At 46.7% G+C, this 16,484-nt stretch overlaps 1 protein-coding gene across 5 annotated transcripts in view; it reads right to left on the reverse strand.

Moving 5' to 3' along the window:
• The window catches only part of LOC126371446 (liprin-alpha-1), a 237,211-nt gene that overhangs the window by 19,685 nt on the left and 201,042 nt on the right, over positions 1-16,484 (reverse strand). For all 5 annotated transcript variants that reach the window (XM_050016742.1, XM_050016741.1, XM_050016740.1 and 2 more), the window contains 7 exons: positions 15,085-15,210; positions 11,787-11,956; positions 10,881-11,037; positions 10,260-10,382; positions 9,783-9,863; positions 9,188-9,346; positions 7,690-7,797 (listed from right to left, as the gene is read on the reverse strand). In XM_050016742.1, coding sequence (XP_049872699.1) covers positions 7,690-7,797; positions 9,188-9,346; positions 9,783-9,863; positions 10,260-10,382; positions 10,881-11,037; positions 11,787-11,956; positions 15,085-15,210 — 924 coding nt within the window. The remainder of the gene's footprint in view (positions 1-7,689; positions 7,798-9,187; positions 9,347-9,782; positions 9,864-10,259; positions 10,383-10,880; positions 11,038-11,786; positions 11,957-15,084; positions 15,211-16,484) is intronic.

Here is a 16,484-nt window from a genome sequence, read left to right on the forward strand (position 1 = left end):
TTTTGTATGGGAATGTATATTTAGTCAATAATTGAAAGAAAATTCATTATTACTGTTACGGACAGCCGAGAAGAGGAGGTCGCGGGCTAATTTAATTCACGCACGACCCGCTAATTGCGTCGCGAAACGGAGGAGCGACGCGGGGAGCGGTGCGGGGAGCGACGCGGGGCATGGCGCGGGGAGCGACGCGAGGAGCGGATACATGGCGCGGCGCTCCTGATTGGCCGACGTAATGCGCGCACAGCCCGCTAGTTCCGGACCGAAGATTTCCAATAAGAATCTGATTGGACACGTCACGAATCACTTCTTCTCTACTTCTCACTGATTTTACATCGATTGTTTACGAATTTTTACCTAAGATTTTTTACTTTTTAACTTTGTATTTTTAATGTTGTTTGCCAAATAAACCGGATCTTCACTTGCACCGCGGGTTTTCTTCAGTCCCAGCAAATAAAATCTGCATAAGCAACAGCGGTGGTCCTTCGAGCCGGATAGAAGAAACCTGAATCCTCAAGAAAGAAGACGAACCCTCAAGAAAGAAGACGAATCCTCAAGAAAGAAGACGAACCCTCAAGAACGAAGACGAATTCTCAAGAAAGAAGGCCTACTCTTAATACGGAAAAAAGAAGAGGAAGTCTCAAGAGAGAAGAGGAAGTCAGAAGAGGGAAGAGGAAGTCTGAAGAGGGAAGAGGAACAATCAAGAACCGCAAGACTGAAGATTGGTCTAACATCGATATAAAAACATCGATATATTCTTAATTTCAACTTCTAGTTTCAACTTCCTAATTTCAACAAGGTAGCGCAGTCTTGTCCACCTAACGGTGCCAACGGGAGGCTGTGTGCACATCATACGTCCGTTAGGACGGAAAAGTGACTCCTTGAAGCGGGAGTCGCTACTCGCACAGCCTTTTTCGAGGTTACGAGTTAGCCGTATAGCCTTTTTCGAGGCTGCGGTAGCTTCTGGCTTACGCCGAAGAATGCCCATCACGAGGAGCAAGAAGACCTTTGAAGCTAGAGAGAACACCTTTGAAGTCAGAGAGAAGACCTTTGAAGATAGAGAGAAGTCCGCGCCCGCCTCCGCCGCGCCAATGGTACTCATCGAGAGAGACACGGCCGCGCTCCCGCGCACCACGACGTCAGCCATGCACATCGATGAACAGCCTGCCAGCACGTCGGCAGCGTCCGCGAACACGGTTGTCCCGCAACGACGACTCGTCACGTCCACGGAAGGGGGGCAGGTGCAAGTCCCGCCTGTCAGAGCAAGTACCCGCTCCGTGCGATCGATGCGCTCCACAGCAAGTACGACGGCGCGCATCAGACAAGCCGAGCTCGACGCGGAGATACAATTAGCTGAAATGAAACAGCAGGAACTCCGTCTAGAAGCCATCAAGGTCAAGGCGAAACTTGAACGGAGCGTCGCAATGATAAGGGAAGAAAGCGAAAGAGGAAGCCAAATCGATGAACAGGAAATCGCCGCTGAAACGCACACGGAGGAACAGCAACGCGTCCACGACTGGTTGATTGAAATGGAATACAGCCAGCCGCGGGGGGAGGGACGACGCCCGCCTCAGCACAGTATGGAGCCTGTTCTATGCGCGAGAAACGCGCACGCGAGCGAGCGAGATGGAAGATGGAATCGAGAGGCACGAGGGAAAGAGACGGAACTACGCCCGCCTAGCCCTATTCCTAATCAACGTACGAGCTTTCATGCGACGAATAAAGAAGAGGACACGGTCGATAGAATAGCACAAGCGCTAGAAAAGATCGTGAATAAACGTCCGGTGCCCCGCCAAGCCCACGAGCTGCCTACGTTCAGCGGCGCCGCGACGGAATGGCTACCCTTCAAGGCGGCCATGCGGGATTCTACGGCGATGTACAAGTATTCAGACTACGAGAACCTCGCACGGCTACGGAACTGTCTACGAGGGAAAGCACAGGAGACAGTCGCCGCGCTGCTATACTCGGCGACTAGCCCCGACGAGATTATGCGAACACTGGAGCAATGTTTTGGAAGACCAGAGATGTTGATCGAACGAGCGATGGAAGATATAAAGAAGTTACCTAAGTCCGGTACGTCCGCGGGCGAATTGAACACCCTCGCGGTCAAGTTAAAGAACATCGTATGCGTATTAGGTGGCGTCGATGAGAGAGGATATCTCCGAAACCCCATGCTCACACGAGAGGTCATCGAGAAGCTAAGCCCACATCTCAAGTCTAGGTGGTATGACTTCGCCTACGAACACGGAAACCCCTCGGAAGCCGAGATAGCAACGCTGTCAAGATTTTTGGAACGTGAGGCCGACCGTGCGATGCGATTTTCATACGCCACATCGCCCCAGTCGCTGAAGGAGACTTTCAACAATCAAGAAAAGAAGTCGTTTTCACGTGAAAGGCCACGTAAAGACGTGAAAGTCTACGCAACCACTGAAACACCCACCGCACCGACCGTCGAGAGAGAAAAGGAAGCCGTCACAAAACGATGTCTATGCTGCGGCGGCAACCACGACGTACCCGATTGTAAGAAATACAAGAGGATGACGGTCAACGAACGATGGCAGTGGGTGAAAGAAGAGAAAATATGCTTCAAGTGCATCAACGGAAAGCACAGGAGATTCACATGTAAAGCAAAGAGGTGCGGAATAGAAAACTGTCTCTTACCTCACCACAGTACGTTGCATATGGACACGTCGCCCGCCGCAGCTACTCAACCGAAGTCACCGCCAGTAAACGAGGAAAATGTCTTGTCCGCGTCGGCCACTACAAGCGGCCCGGTCAAGGTGTTATTGAAGGTGTGCCCGGTGGAGATACGCGTACCGGGAGGACCGTCATTGAAGAGGTACGCGCTACTAGACGAAGGCGCTACCATCACGCTCATGGACGAAGGCCTAGCGAACGACCTCGGCGCCAGAGGACATGTGAGCCCGCTACACATACACGGGGCCACAGCGAGTCAAAAGGAGACGCAAAGTCGTGTCGTCAAGATTGAAGTACGAGGCCAACATGAAGAGCAGTTTCACGACATCACCGCCCACACGGTGAAACAACTTACGATCGGAAGCCAGACGGTGAAAAGGAAGTTCGTCGAATACGAACACTTGAAGCACCTACCACTCGACGACATGAGTTACGAATCGGCGCGCCCGAGCCTACTGATCGGCGCCGATAACTGGCATCTGATTATCTCGAAGGAAATCCTCATCGGCAAACGCTACGAGCCCATCGCATCACGCACCGAGCTGGGATGGACGATACATGGCACGGTGCCGCGGAGCTTGTACCGAGGGGAGGATCAGCTAGTCCTCCACGTACACGCCAAGACGGAAAAAGACGTGAGGAACTTCGCTAATGAAGATGAGGAATTAAACGCGCTCATCAAAACACACTACGACGTCGACGCCCTAGGAATTGCCTTGATAACGAAGCCGAGGAAGGCCGAAGAGAGAGCGATCGACATCTTCAATAAAACCATCGAACGAGTCAACGGAAGATATCAAGTGGGCCTGCCATGGAGAGACGAGCAAGTAGTCATGCCGCCCAGCTATGAGATGGCTTTCAGGAGACTGCGGACTATCGAGAGGAAGATGGATCAGTCCCCCGAATTCCAGGCAGCCTACACAAGCCAGATAGAGAACCTACTCACGAAGGGATACGCCGCAGTAGCTAACGGAGACGAGAGAGACAACGACAAGTCATGGTACCTACCTCACTTCGCCGTGACGAACCCTAACAAGCCAGGGAAGGTACGCCTAGTCTTCGACGCAGCCGCCAAGTCGAGAGGAGAGAGCCTGAACGATCACCTCCTGGATGGACCCGACTTACTGCGAGCCTTACCGGGAATTCTCTATCGCTTCCGGGAGAAAGAGGTCGCCGTCACCGCCGACATACGTGAGATGTTTTTACAAGTAAAGATTCGCCCTGAAGATCGACCGGCTCAAATGTTCCTGTGGAGAGGCAACGAATGAAAGAAGCCACCCACGGAATACGTCATGTCATCGATGATATTCGGCGCTCGGAGCTCACCATTCCTAGCGCACAGTGTGCGCAACCACAACGCACGCGCGCACGCTGAGACACACCCCGTGGCCCTCCGAGCGATAACAGAGAGCCACTACATGGACGACTTCGTGGAGAGCTACGCGACCAAGGAGGAAGCAACACGAGCAGTACACGAAGTAACCTACGTACACGAGCAAGCCGGGTTCATACTAGCCGGCTGGAACTCGAGTAATGAAGACGTAATACGAGACATACCCCCGGACCGCCGCGCGCAGCTACCTAAGGAAATGGGAACCGCTGGTCATCAAGGCAAGACTCTAGGTCTAATATGGGAGGCCACTAAAGATGAACTAATGTTCAACACCGCGCTGCCTAGGGTACCGGAGGAGGTCAAGACGTCAGCACGCCCGCCGACTAAGCGCGAAGCCCTCAGCGCTGTCATGTCGATCTTCGACCCACTTGGACTGCTAAGCCATCTCACCATAACGGCTAAAATCCTACTGCAAGACTTATGGAGACAACAGAGGATAGGATGGGATGACCAAGTGCCGGAAGAAGCCGCCGAGGACTTCACTAAATGGATACGAGCGGTCGACAGCGTGCGAGAAGTTAAACTGCCCCGTTGCTATGCGCCAACGAGGGGAGTACTGGAACGTCAGCTACACGTATTTAACGACGCGAGCGACAGAGCGTACGCCACGGTAGCGTACTGGCGAATCAAGTACGAAAACGGAGAGGTTATCATCACGCTTGCCGGCGCAAAGGCTAAGGTAGCACCGGTGAAGGCACAGAGCATACCGCGACTGGAACTGCAAGCCAGCCTCATAGGCGCACGACTCGCCCACAGTATACAAGAAGAACATAGACAGAAGGCTGACAGGATCGTGCTCTGGTCAGACTCGAAGACCGCTCTCCACTGGATTCGCAACGACATCATCAAGTACACGCCGTACGTAGCTCACCGCGTAGGCGAGATCGCTAACCTTACGCACATCGAACAATGGAGATGGATACCGAGCGAGTTAAATGTAGCCGACGACGCCACACGACCTAACTACGAGGTGCGAGCCGACCAAAGATGGTTCATTGGCCCGGCGTTCCTCCGGGAAGAAGAAGAAAGGTGGCCATCGGAACGCACCGAAGGGGAAAATGACAACGGACAAGACGAGATAGTCTGCGCCACGGACAACAGCGAGGGGCCGGCCTACCTACCTGACATAAGTCGGTTCTCCTCTTACGAGAGACTCGTCCGTGCGACAGCCTACGTCTTACTAGCCGTCGATAAAATGAAGAAACGAACGCGAACACTGAAACTCGCCCATATCACAAAGGCAGAAGAGCTATGGTATAAGAAAATGCAAGAGGACTCGTACTCCGACGAAATAGAACGACTGAAAAAGGACTTGAAGTTACGTCCGAACAGCGCGCTGCGTAAGCTCGACCCACGGATAGACGACAGAGGCTTACTTACACTACACGGTCGCGTGGGCGTGGCGAGAATAAGCGAGCAGTCAAAAAGTCCGCTAATAATGGACGGCCGCCACGCTTTCACCCGGCTACTCGTCGCGCACGCACACAAGGCGGCGAACCACGCTAACCGAGAGCAAGTTGTCAACGACCTGAAACAGAAGTTCTATATCACACGTATACGACCTACAGTACGAGCCGTGGAGCATTCATGTCAACTCTGCAAAGTGAAGAAAGCCAGACCGAGACCGCAAGTTCACGGAGACCTGCCCTACGAAAGACTCGCAGCGCACGCGAGGCCATTTAGCTACACGGGCCTCGACTTTTTCGGCCCTATGTACGTGACGGTCGGGCGACATAAGGAAAAGCGCTGGGGCGCCCTGTTTACGTGTCTCACTACGCGAGCGGTCCATATAGAGATCTCACCGTCGCTATCTACGAATTCCGCTATTATGTGCCTACGGCGGATGGCGGCGCGGCGGGGGTGGCCAGTAACAATCTACAGCGATAATGGGACGAACTTTCATGGCGCGGACGAAGAGCTGCGAGCAGCGCAGCGAGAGTGGGGTCCACAACTCAAGGACTTCGCTCTACTACAACGAACGAACTGGAAATACATCGCACCCGGGGCACCGAATCAAGGTGGAGCATGGGAGCGGCTAATACGCTCGGTTAAGACAGCGTTAGTCGCCACACTACACGAGCGCTACCCCAGGGACGAAGTACTCGCCACATTACTCACAGAGGCAGAGTACACGGTCAACGCACGCCCTCTCACTCACGTGTCAGTTGAACCAGGAGACATGGAGGCGCTAACACCGAATCACTTCCTACTGGGGACCTCCGGCGGCCTACCCACTACCGGGCCGTGCAGGGAGGTAGACAGGAGGACCTGGAGAGCCACGCAGGCGCTGGCTGACGTGTTTTGGCGTCGATGGCTAACTGAGTACCTACCTACACTCATACCACGTGGAGGCACACGGAGCGGGCGCGGAGCGGACCTGAAAGTTGGTGACGTCGTGATTATCACTGATCCAGTACTGCCGAGGAACATCTGGCCACGAGGTGAAGTAATCCGACTGCATCAAGGACCCGACGGACTGACCAGAGTCGCTGACGTACGAACAAGAGGAGGGATATTCCGCCGACCTCTACGACGTCTCGCCGTCCTCCCGGTGAAAGAAGGCTGCGAAGATCTACGCCGAGGGGAGGATGTTACGGACAGCCGAGAAGAGGAGGTCGCGGGCTAATTTAATTCACGCACGACCCGCTAATTGCGTCGCGAAACGGAGGAGCGACGCGGGGAGCGGTGCGGGGAGCGACGCGGGGCATGGCGCGGGGAGCGACGCGAGGAGCGGATACATGGCGCGGCGCTCCTGATTGGCCGACGTAATGCGCGCACAGCCCGCTAGTTCCGGACCGAAGATTTCCAATAAGAATCTGATTGGACACGTCACGAATCACTTCTTCTCTACTTCTCACTGATTTTACATCGATTGTTTACGAATTTTTACCTAAGATTTTTTACTTGTATTTTACTTTTTAACTTTGTATTTTTAATGTTGTTTGCCAAATAAACCGGATCTTCACTTGCACCGCGGGTTTTCTTCAGTCCCAGCAAATAAAATCTGCATAAGCAACAATTACTTTACCTCTTGTGGCACAAATAGACTACTAGACTAAGGTCCCTACACCCTTGTAGAGGTACAATAGTCCTTATTTGCCTGCCTGGACCAAATCCTGGGTACACCCATGCATAAGGCCTCAAACTGGATGACAGCGGGGGCATCGCAGCGGCGATAGCGGTGCGGGGAGCGGCGCGTTCAAATGCTAAGATTTATATTGAAGTGTTCTTGATGGCAGCGGCGCGGGGGGCGGGGTACGAGCGGTGCGCTCTAGTCGAACGGTCTCTCTGCGTTTGAAACTCGCCTTTTAGTCTCCTTTGTTCATTATAGGGATTCAGATCTTCTTTTGCTCATAATAAATCGTACGATACAAAAGAACTACAATCGAAAATGCGTTGTCGCCGTTTCGACATCGCGTTCATTTGAGACACAACTCTATACCGTCGCAACACCGCGCGATTTGGCCGCTGGCATCGAGAATGGAACAGGGGCCGCCGCGCCGCTAACCCGTGCCGCTATCGCTGTCGCGCCGCTGCCGCTGTCATCCAGTTTGAGCCTTAAGTGTGTAAGTAGAGTACCTATAGTATATTAGGATACTAACCGTGTGGTACTTGTGGTGTTGTGCGAGATGCGGCCGCGAAGGCGACGCCGCGAGCGGTGGAGACTCGCCGCGCCGAGACAGCACGTTCATATGCTCGTAACTTCCCACCTGTGGGCAATAACCATTTGTTTTATTTGAGAAATTAAAAAGTAAGTATATAATGCTACACGACAAGAAGCAGTGTACAAGAAACATTCGTGCTAAAATAGACAGGTGAAAAATGGAAGCAAAGAGGACGACTTGGATATCTTTGAGGAGTGGCTGAGTCTCACAGCATAGAGTGATGTACAAAGAAAGGGAATTTAACTAGGAAATAAAATATTCGAGATAACTGGGAAACGAGGTAAGACATTAAAGACATTATTTGATTATATCGAGGCTAAAAACACCCTGACACCAGGGTGGATGAGATCAGGCATTGGTCTCGCACATGAAGAGTCATGTCATAACATAGACCATAGATCACGCCTGTTTCCCTGAAGGGGTAGGTAGAGGTGTATATAGTACATAAGTTATGTTTAGGTCCCATGTAATAGGGGACAAGAGCACAAATGCTGGCAACTACGTAATACCAGCCATCTATGATCCAAACATCTATTCACACTCGTAAAGTCGAATTCAGTGGTTTAGAGCCGGATTCAAAATGAAAAAGACTTGAATCCTGGGCTGAACCTGGACCTAAACCCATCACCGTGAGGTATCATCCTCCATAAAAGACATAGCCCGCCCTAGATTTAAGTTCTCCAACGAAATTCATCAGCCGGAATTTGAGCAATTTTGTAAATTGTAGTTCGACGATCTATCAAATCGACATCTCCTCGATAGAGTTAAAGAACCATTCCTAAACCCTTCTAGACCTAAATTCACCAACGAAATCTATCAGCAGGAATTTGGCCAAGTTTGGAAATCATGAATTTACCATCTCGGCAGTAGATTTCATGTTTATTTCAGGAAAACACTGACTAAACCGACTCTATCATTCGTACTTGACTAAGTTTGGAAATCGTCTAATTTATAAACTCGTCAGTAGATTTATTATTAGATCTGTGAAACAAATTATTCTTTAATGAGCATAAAGGCCACACAAGAAGTTCCAGAAATTTGGAAAACGCTAAATTGGCGACCCTAGGACTCTAGATTCTTAGCCAGTGCCCTAGTGACCGAGGTTATCTGCCAATATTTAAGATTGCCTCGAACTACTCCATCACGTTAACTTGTCAACTCGTCGACAGCCATATCAGAGACCTATGGCGGCTTCATAATAACCAGGACCAAGATTGGCGAGATCGGTCGTCAAGGTTGAGACCCACACGAATGAAGACTCGTCGGTATACTAATAGTGGAAAAGCTGACACTGACTAAAATTTCCAACGAAATCAGTTAGAATTTGACCAAGTTTGGAAATCATCAGCCAACTTAAAGGTTAGTAAGTTTTCCAAAAAAAAAAAACCATCACCCAGAATTAGACAGAATTGGTTCGATCCGTGAAACAACTGACCCTAGACTCAAGTTCCTCGGCACGTGCCTCAGTGCTCTGCTTCTCCTCCTGTATGAGGCGTATCTCCGTGTTGATGGCATCCAGCTGTTCTTGCAGCATAAGCGCCAGAGCAGCCGCGTCCGTGTGGCCGCCCTCCACGCCGCCGTCTGACTCGTCGTTCTGGAAAACAAGCCAGACTTAGAAAAAATATTATTTCTGATTATTATTTTAATCATGGATGGCACGCAATACTTCACCGGCAGAATAATTATTAGAACACTTTTACTCAGAAGTTTTTACTATACGCGGAAAGTTATGTGTGACTACCAAATTATATATATGTAGTGTGAAAGCTACAAAACTCTTTGAAAATGTGCTTTTGGAGTTCGCGAACATTCCCCAAAATAATTGTGATAGTTGGAATCAGAATATTACGATTCTTCATTCGAAAATTGAGCTATAAAAGCCTTTTCCCCATTCACTGCTGAACTGTTTTATAGCCTATTTACTCGATAATTCCAGAGACAGGCTATCAGAAAGGCACTTCCCAGATATAAACAGTTGCGACTTCACAACACATGATGAAACAGCGTAAGCTCGTATTAAATGGACTAACCTCAGCGTCGCTAGCGTCGAACGCTTGCTGAACGTTTGCTAACACGTGCGCTTGTTGTAACTTCTCCCAAGAACCATCCAACTGGAAAAGAAATATTTCAATTTAAAGCATTACTTCTCAGAAGTCTTCCTGTCTTGAGTACTTGACTGACTCTTGAGTAGACCTCCACCCCGCGAGAGAACACTTTTTATCCTTTCCGATCGAGAACTATGATGGAGCGAGATTGCCTACAAAATTACTATACAACTCATTTCTTAAAGAAACTCAGGTTACCGGGAGCTGGTCGACATTTTGATTCAGCTTCAGATTCTGAGTTCATATCAAGTATTTTCATGACTTCTATGACGGAAAACGGTTACCTGTACGTACTTGTACGAGGTGTAAGGTGTAACTCAGAATCATGATCTGAAATCGTCCCCCAAAGTTTTTGTTACAGTGTCACTAACACCCGGTATAGGTTGTTTATATTGTTTATACCTTGGACTGGAAGAGGCCCACAGGCGGCGGCTGCGGCGGCGCACCGGGCGACAGCGAGCGCGTCAGCGCGTCTGTTTGCTGGATGTTGAACGCTATCTCCTGCTGCAGCATCTGGCGTTTCAGCTGCAAGGAAAAAACGACATTATAGCCTCGTTATAAACTGAGAGCATTCAAGGCTAGAATGAATAGGCATTTTCTAAGCGTGATCCACCATAGACCACATCATCGTCACTTACCATCACGTGAGATTGTGGTCAAACGCGAGCCTATATTATTTAAAAAAAGACATCCGCCACCACTTTCCAGTCAAGTTAATGTCATTTGAGGCAAACCTATTACACTAGGTAAGTAGAAAAAAAAAAACACAACGATGGGAAGTCACAATCCAAGAGATATATACTTTCGTCAAGAAGCAATAAAACTATTAAGTAGCTTACAAGACAAAATTAAGAGGCCATCCGCGAGACTGTTGGCGTGTCTATTCCAAGACCACTAAATTTCCTATTCCTTGGTCATATCCTAAAATTGTTTACATCTGTGTATTTTTTTGCTTTTTGGAACAAAGATTTAGTCTGTGCGTTGGCGAGTAAATTTTCATATTGATATATCTAGAAAGCTCACCTGTTCGGTTTCCATCCTCCACTTGGCGAGCTCCTTGAGGATGTCCTGCTTCTCCGCGAGGAGTTCCTCCGCATACTTCCTCGTCTTCTCCAACTCCTGCGTGAGCGCATTCTTCTCGTCCAGTGCGTGCATCCGCTCCTTCAGGTGCACTTGTAACCTGCAATGTTATTATTTCCACTATTTCAAGTCACACGACATAAGCTCGCGACTATAACTCAATTGGGGTACTCAGAGATACATCCATTCATCCCACCGAACTTTCTGTTAGATCAGCGTGATAGGTGGTGAGCCGTATCGCCGTCTATAATGTGTATTATGTCCCTAGCTCGGGATTAGGAATCAAAGGCACGTCTTTTCGTTAGATCCGGTCTTGACTGACTTATATCCTGATACCCACAAAATACTACAATTCTAATAAAACCGGACCTGTCAAATCTTCAGGTTATTGTAAAGTCATATTCTCTGCTGGAGTGAGAGTAAACAAAAAAAAAGATGAAAGACATTCTGCTACTCGTCATCTTCGTTTGAGGGTGAAAGCCATTCACCATTATTATGACCTTTCTATCATTGAGGTTTATCAAACCCCATAACATAAACAGCCTATATACGTACCACTGCTGGGCACAGGCCTCCCCTCTATCAACCGGAGAGGTTAGTGGAGGTATTTTACGGCTAATACCCGGGACTAACAGCTTAATGTGCCCGAAGTACAGAACCATCATACTTTTTCGGACAATCAGGTGATTCAAGCCTGTAATGTCCTTATCAAACCAATTGTAAAAAAAATATGGTTACGATGGTGTCTCCCAGACAACAAATAAAAAAAAATAAGGGGAGAAAAACTAAGACAAGTTGAACAACGAACCGCAAAATGGGTCATGCAAAAACGAAAAAAAAAAAACGAACCTGTCATTAGACTCTGACAGTAGTTTATCCACAGTCGCAGAGAGCCTGGTATTATGCTCCTCATTCATCCGCAGCCGTTGGTTCAGCCGCATCAGCTCCGCATTCTTCTCCTCGACACTCGCTTCCAACCTCTGGATACGGTCTTCAGCGGACCCGTGCCTCTCTTGTGCCTAGAAAGAAGTAAATGTATTGATAAAAAGTGAAGTTTGTGGGGAGTGTATGGTAACGCAGGCCTTAAGTAGATGGCTTGAGGATATGTTTCGATATTGCTATTTATATCCGATAGAAAGATAACGAAAAAGCATTTTTTTTGGTGGCGAAATACTAGAGTAAGTACGTAAGTAAGTAAGTAAAATCTTTTAGACCGAAAACATTTTATACGCCACTGCATTTTACAACTTTTGACATCAGTATTACGTAAACACATAACTTTAGAAAGTCGGCTGATAATTTATTTCGATAAACGTGCCATCTGCAAAAGATTTGCGTTGCCACCCCTATTGACAACTAAAGACGTGTTACAACTATTTTGTTTGCTTCTTATATCGTAGAAATCTATAGTTACAAGTTACTATTTTACAAGTTCAAAAATGTCATTATAAATTAAGTATGAATATTGATAGATTTACACAACAAAGTATATTATATTTAGTTTATTTTAATTGTGTAACGACGGACAAGAAATACAAAAACCTCGCGTAAGCGCCAAATAAATTCTAAGTCAATGTAAAAACCCATCCATTATGGCGCTATAGGATCACATTTTTAATCTATGTAGCAAGCGGGTTTTTTTTAAACTGTTTTGACGTGATTGCAGAGATCATTAGGCCATAAATAGTTCTTTTTTAACCGCAAAATGGCGACGTTCTTCTGCTTTTGCTCAGGCAATAGACAAAGATTTGTCCTTTGAGCAATATTGATTTTATTGTCAGTTAACGTGTGAAATAGTAACTTGCAAACTAATTGCAAAGAGGCTGACTGTTTGCCTTTATTTACTGTATTTCAAAATGCAATAATAATTTTAATATCTTAAAATGTATCTTTCAAAACGCTCTAAGAGCTCTAATGTATTTTTGTGTAAAACTTTTGTTGGACAAATAAAGTGACAAAGTTAATTATTATCATTTATTTGAGATATAAATAATTATACTATAGGTAATATAAAAATGTTATTTATAAGTGACACTACGAAAGATAAAAATAAATAACGTTAAATAAACAAGCTCTAGAGAGTAATTTTCTCGATATATTAGGACTTTGAATCAATAAAACGTAATGCATACGCAAGCAGTGCCGTGGCGGACAAAACTAGCAACTTTTGACAGTTTTCAGCTTTGCGTTTTTTTTTGTTTTTTTTTTGTTTTTGGCATGACGCGGTTTGCGTATTTGCCACCAACAAGCTTTGCGTGTTATCCAAGGTATGGCGCCGCTTGTTAATGCAGTATGTTTTATTATCTGTATAATGTCTTTTGAAAAGAGAAATGAAGAATAAGGATGCATGACATCCACTCACTAGTGACATCTAGTGGTAAGAAGCGAAGGCAATGATTGGTGCTTTGAATAAAGTATTAGTTGAAATTTATTATATTTGTGTTCAGATATTTTATAAACCTATCTGTTTAGAATCAAATTATATTTATTTCTTAAGTATATCTTGGACTGTAGCGATTTTTTATATCTAAATATTGAAATACTATACTACCTTGTCCTGCGGGTCCACCCGTACGTAAATACAGACATACAGACAAGTCGTTGCATTGTATAAATAAATGTACAATCATATTATTATTGTATTTCTACGATTATTATTTTAGAAAATGTAATATTTTAAAAACATATACGTCCCACTGCCAGACATAAAGATCTTCTAATTCACACCGCCCCACTGCTGGTGATTTAGCCTGCGACGTTAATATATTTTTCATACATAAAATACATAAACATTTCATATAACTGTATTGTTGTTGTCTTTTTAAATAGATATTTAAAGCCTGGTCCACCACCTCCAGTTAACTGTCTGATAGCCTGCCCAGAAGATAATGCTATTAGACACTAAAGCGATAGCGCAAACTTTTTTCGCATACGTACGAATCGTCCTACGCTGCGTCATGAAGTATTGAACTATATATTCCGCGCGTGAGTTCTTTTCACCACCTGAGTATGTGAGCGCAATATAGTCCTCGTGCGAGTCGGTGTCACCACCTGAGTATATGAGCGCTATGTAGTCCGCGTGCAATTGATTGCCCCGCCTGGATATGTGAGCGCTATATAGTCTGCGTGCGAGTTCTTGTCACCGCCTTCTTCTTCTATCGTGTAGGTTGTGAGGTGAATTACCAACCTCATCAACCCTGGTGTCAGGGTTACTATTGAGCCGCCAAAGGCCCCTGACATGACTCATATAACGACTACCGCCTGATTACGGGAGAGATAGACAAACACTGATTGCTTGATACTCAGTCCGTCAAACAGACAATCGCTCCCAACCCGTCTCTCCGAATTCGAATCAGAATTTTTGCTACGTCATCAGAACTTTTTTACATAAATAAACAAAACAAAATCAATTTTATCTCTTCTGTGATAGATCATTTTGAAATTATAATGATTTAATTCTTACTACTTAATACTTTTACTGTTATTAGGAAGGTAGGCAATTAAACAGTTAATCAGCAAGTAGTGAAACAGGCCCTAGATCTCAACAACGTTTCAAAATGTTATCATAACTATATGTATATATATATATATATTGTTTGATAAATTTAAATATGCATTTATTTATTTACTCGTTTAAGTAGAATCGTAAAAAGGACCTACAGAAGTGCATTTGATCAGGCCATGAATTTTGATGTTCCAATTTTAACTTGATGCTTTCTAAAATGATTGAATTTGATATAGGCCGGTCGTTCTTCGGACGCATTTTCTTACGAATTTCACTCGTGCGCACACGTACGGATACTGGACTACGAGCGCGCGCGTTCCCATAATACATGGAGGGTTTGGAGTGTTAATGATTAGAAAGAAAATCGCTGGATTGAGTCATAATATTTCCCATCAGAACATTAACAGTGTGACAAAAGATACTGGGACTCAACAGGAACAAAGGGACTCCCGTAACCAGTCACGTAACGCGTTTCGTAGCCAGTTACGAAACAGTGAAGAAAATTCCAATTTCAAACCTGTAACAAATGTTATATTTGTTACGAACTCGGCTGAAGAGTACGTGTATGCACGAGTGCTATTCGTACGGAGACGCGTCGAAAGTGCGTCCGACCTTAAACTTTACAAGTATTACCAAGCTTACCTGGTTCAAGGCTTCCATCCTGGCTTTGAGTTGCTCCTCCATCTCGGGCAGAGAAGACATCTGGGCGAGTTTCTGTGTCGACAGCTCGAGCTTCTCTTCCAGCGCCGCAATCTTCTCTTCGTGAAGCTGTCAACATGTGCCCATGGTATGACGTGCTCTATGCGTGATTATGGTTATGGTACTAAGGATATACGGGCCGGTATCATTGTACAAGGTCGAAGGTAACGATGTTAAAGCATCCGTCCACATTAATAAAAAAATGGTTGGACGACTGAGAGGTTTTTTTTTTTTTTGACGTGACTTATTGTAGATTTGCCGCAGATGGCATTAACTACTTGGCCGGACAAATGGGGAGCGCTGAAGGCTCTCACCCGGTACAACGTTTAAGACAACAGGCCTGAGGGTGCCCAGTTGGGCGCGAACCTCGGCTCAGGGCGTCGTCTGAGAGGATAAAATATTTGAAAGAATTAATCGACCCTAGTGGGTCGATAGCGATAAGCGCTGAATGAGGGAAATCGTCGACCACGCCGGCGGGGTCGGTATCGGGGTCCTGAAGTGTTTGGTGTCGCGAGCTGATTGGCTGCCTCTATGGCTAGGGTAATCGGATCGTCGGGATCGTATATTACGTCCTTCGGACGCCGATACTTTTCAGTACCGTCCCTAAGCGGGATGTATTCGGAAGCCGCAACTACCAGGGGATTTGGGTGGTGCGGAGCAGAATCGAAAAAACGTTTGGAAGCTAATTTGAGCCATTGGGCAATGGTTGGCAGACCTAGGTCAATGTGCAGATTTTCATTGCGAAGGAACCACGGAGCTCCCGTGGCTTTCCGCATGAAACGATTTTGTATTACCTGCAGACGGTGAATTTGAGAGGGGCTCGCGTGAGCGAAAACTACCCCTGCATAGGTCATGATCGGACGGACGCAAGTCGTGTAGATTTTCACCTTATTCCTAAGGGACAATTTACTTCGCTTGTTAAGGAGACAATGAAGACGGCCCATTACAAACGCGGAGCGATCGCGCACTCGTTTGATATGGGCCTTGAAAGTAAGACGTCTATCTAAGACTACGCCGAGATATTTGACTTGCTCCTCCCAAGGGATCGGCTTGCCAAACATCGTAATGACTTTAAGTTGACGGCGTGACCGTGGCGTGTTATAATAGCCCTTTGAAAAGTACACCGCTGCACTTTTCTCCGGGTTTACCTCGATTCTCCATTTGCGAAACCACTTGCCCAAGGCATTTGGCCGCGCGTTGGAGAATTCCGGTCATCATAACTCGACCACGGCACGAAGAATAGATGGATGTATCATCCGCAAATAAAGCTAATTCGGTATTAGGGGATTTGGGAATGTCACTAGTATATAATGAAAATAGTAAAGGGGAGAGGACGGAGCCTT

This window comes from Pectinophora gossypiella, chromosome 12 (assembly GCF_024362695.1).
Source record: "Pectinophora gossypiella chromosome 12, ilPecGoss1.1, whole genome shotgun sequence".
Lineage (NCBI taxonomy): Eukaryota > Metazoa > Arthropoda > Insecta > Lepidoptera > Gelechiidae > Pectinophora > Pectinophora gossypiella.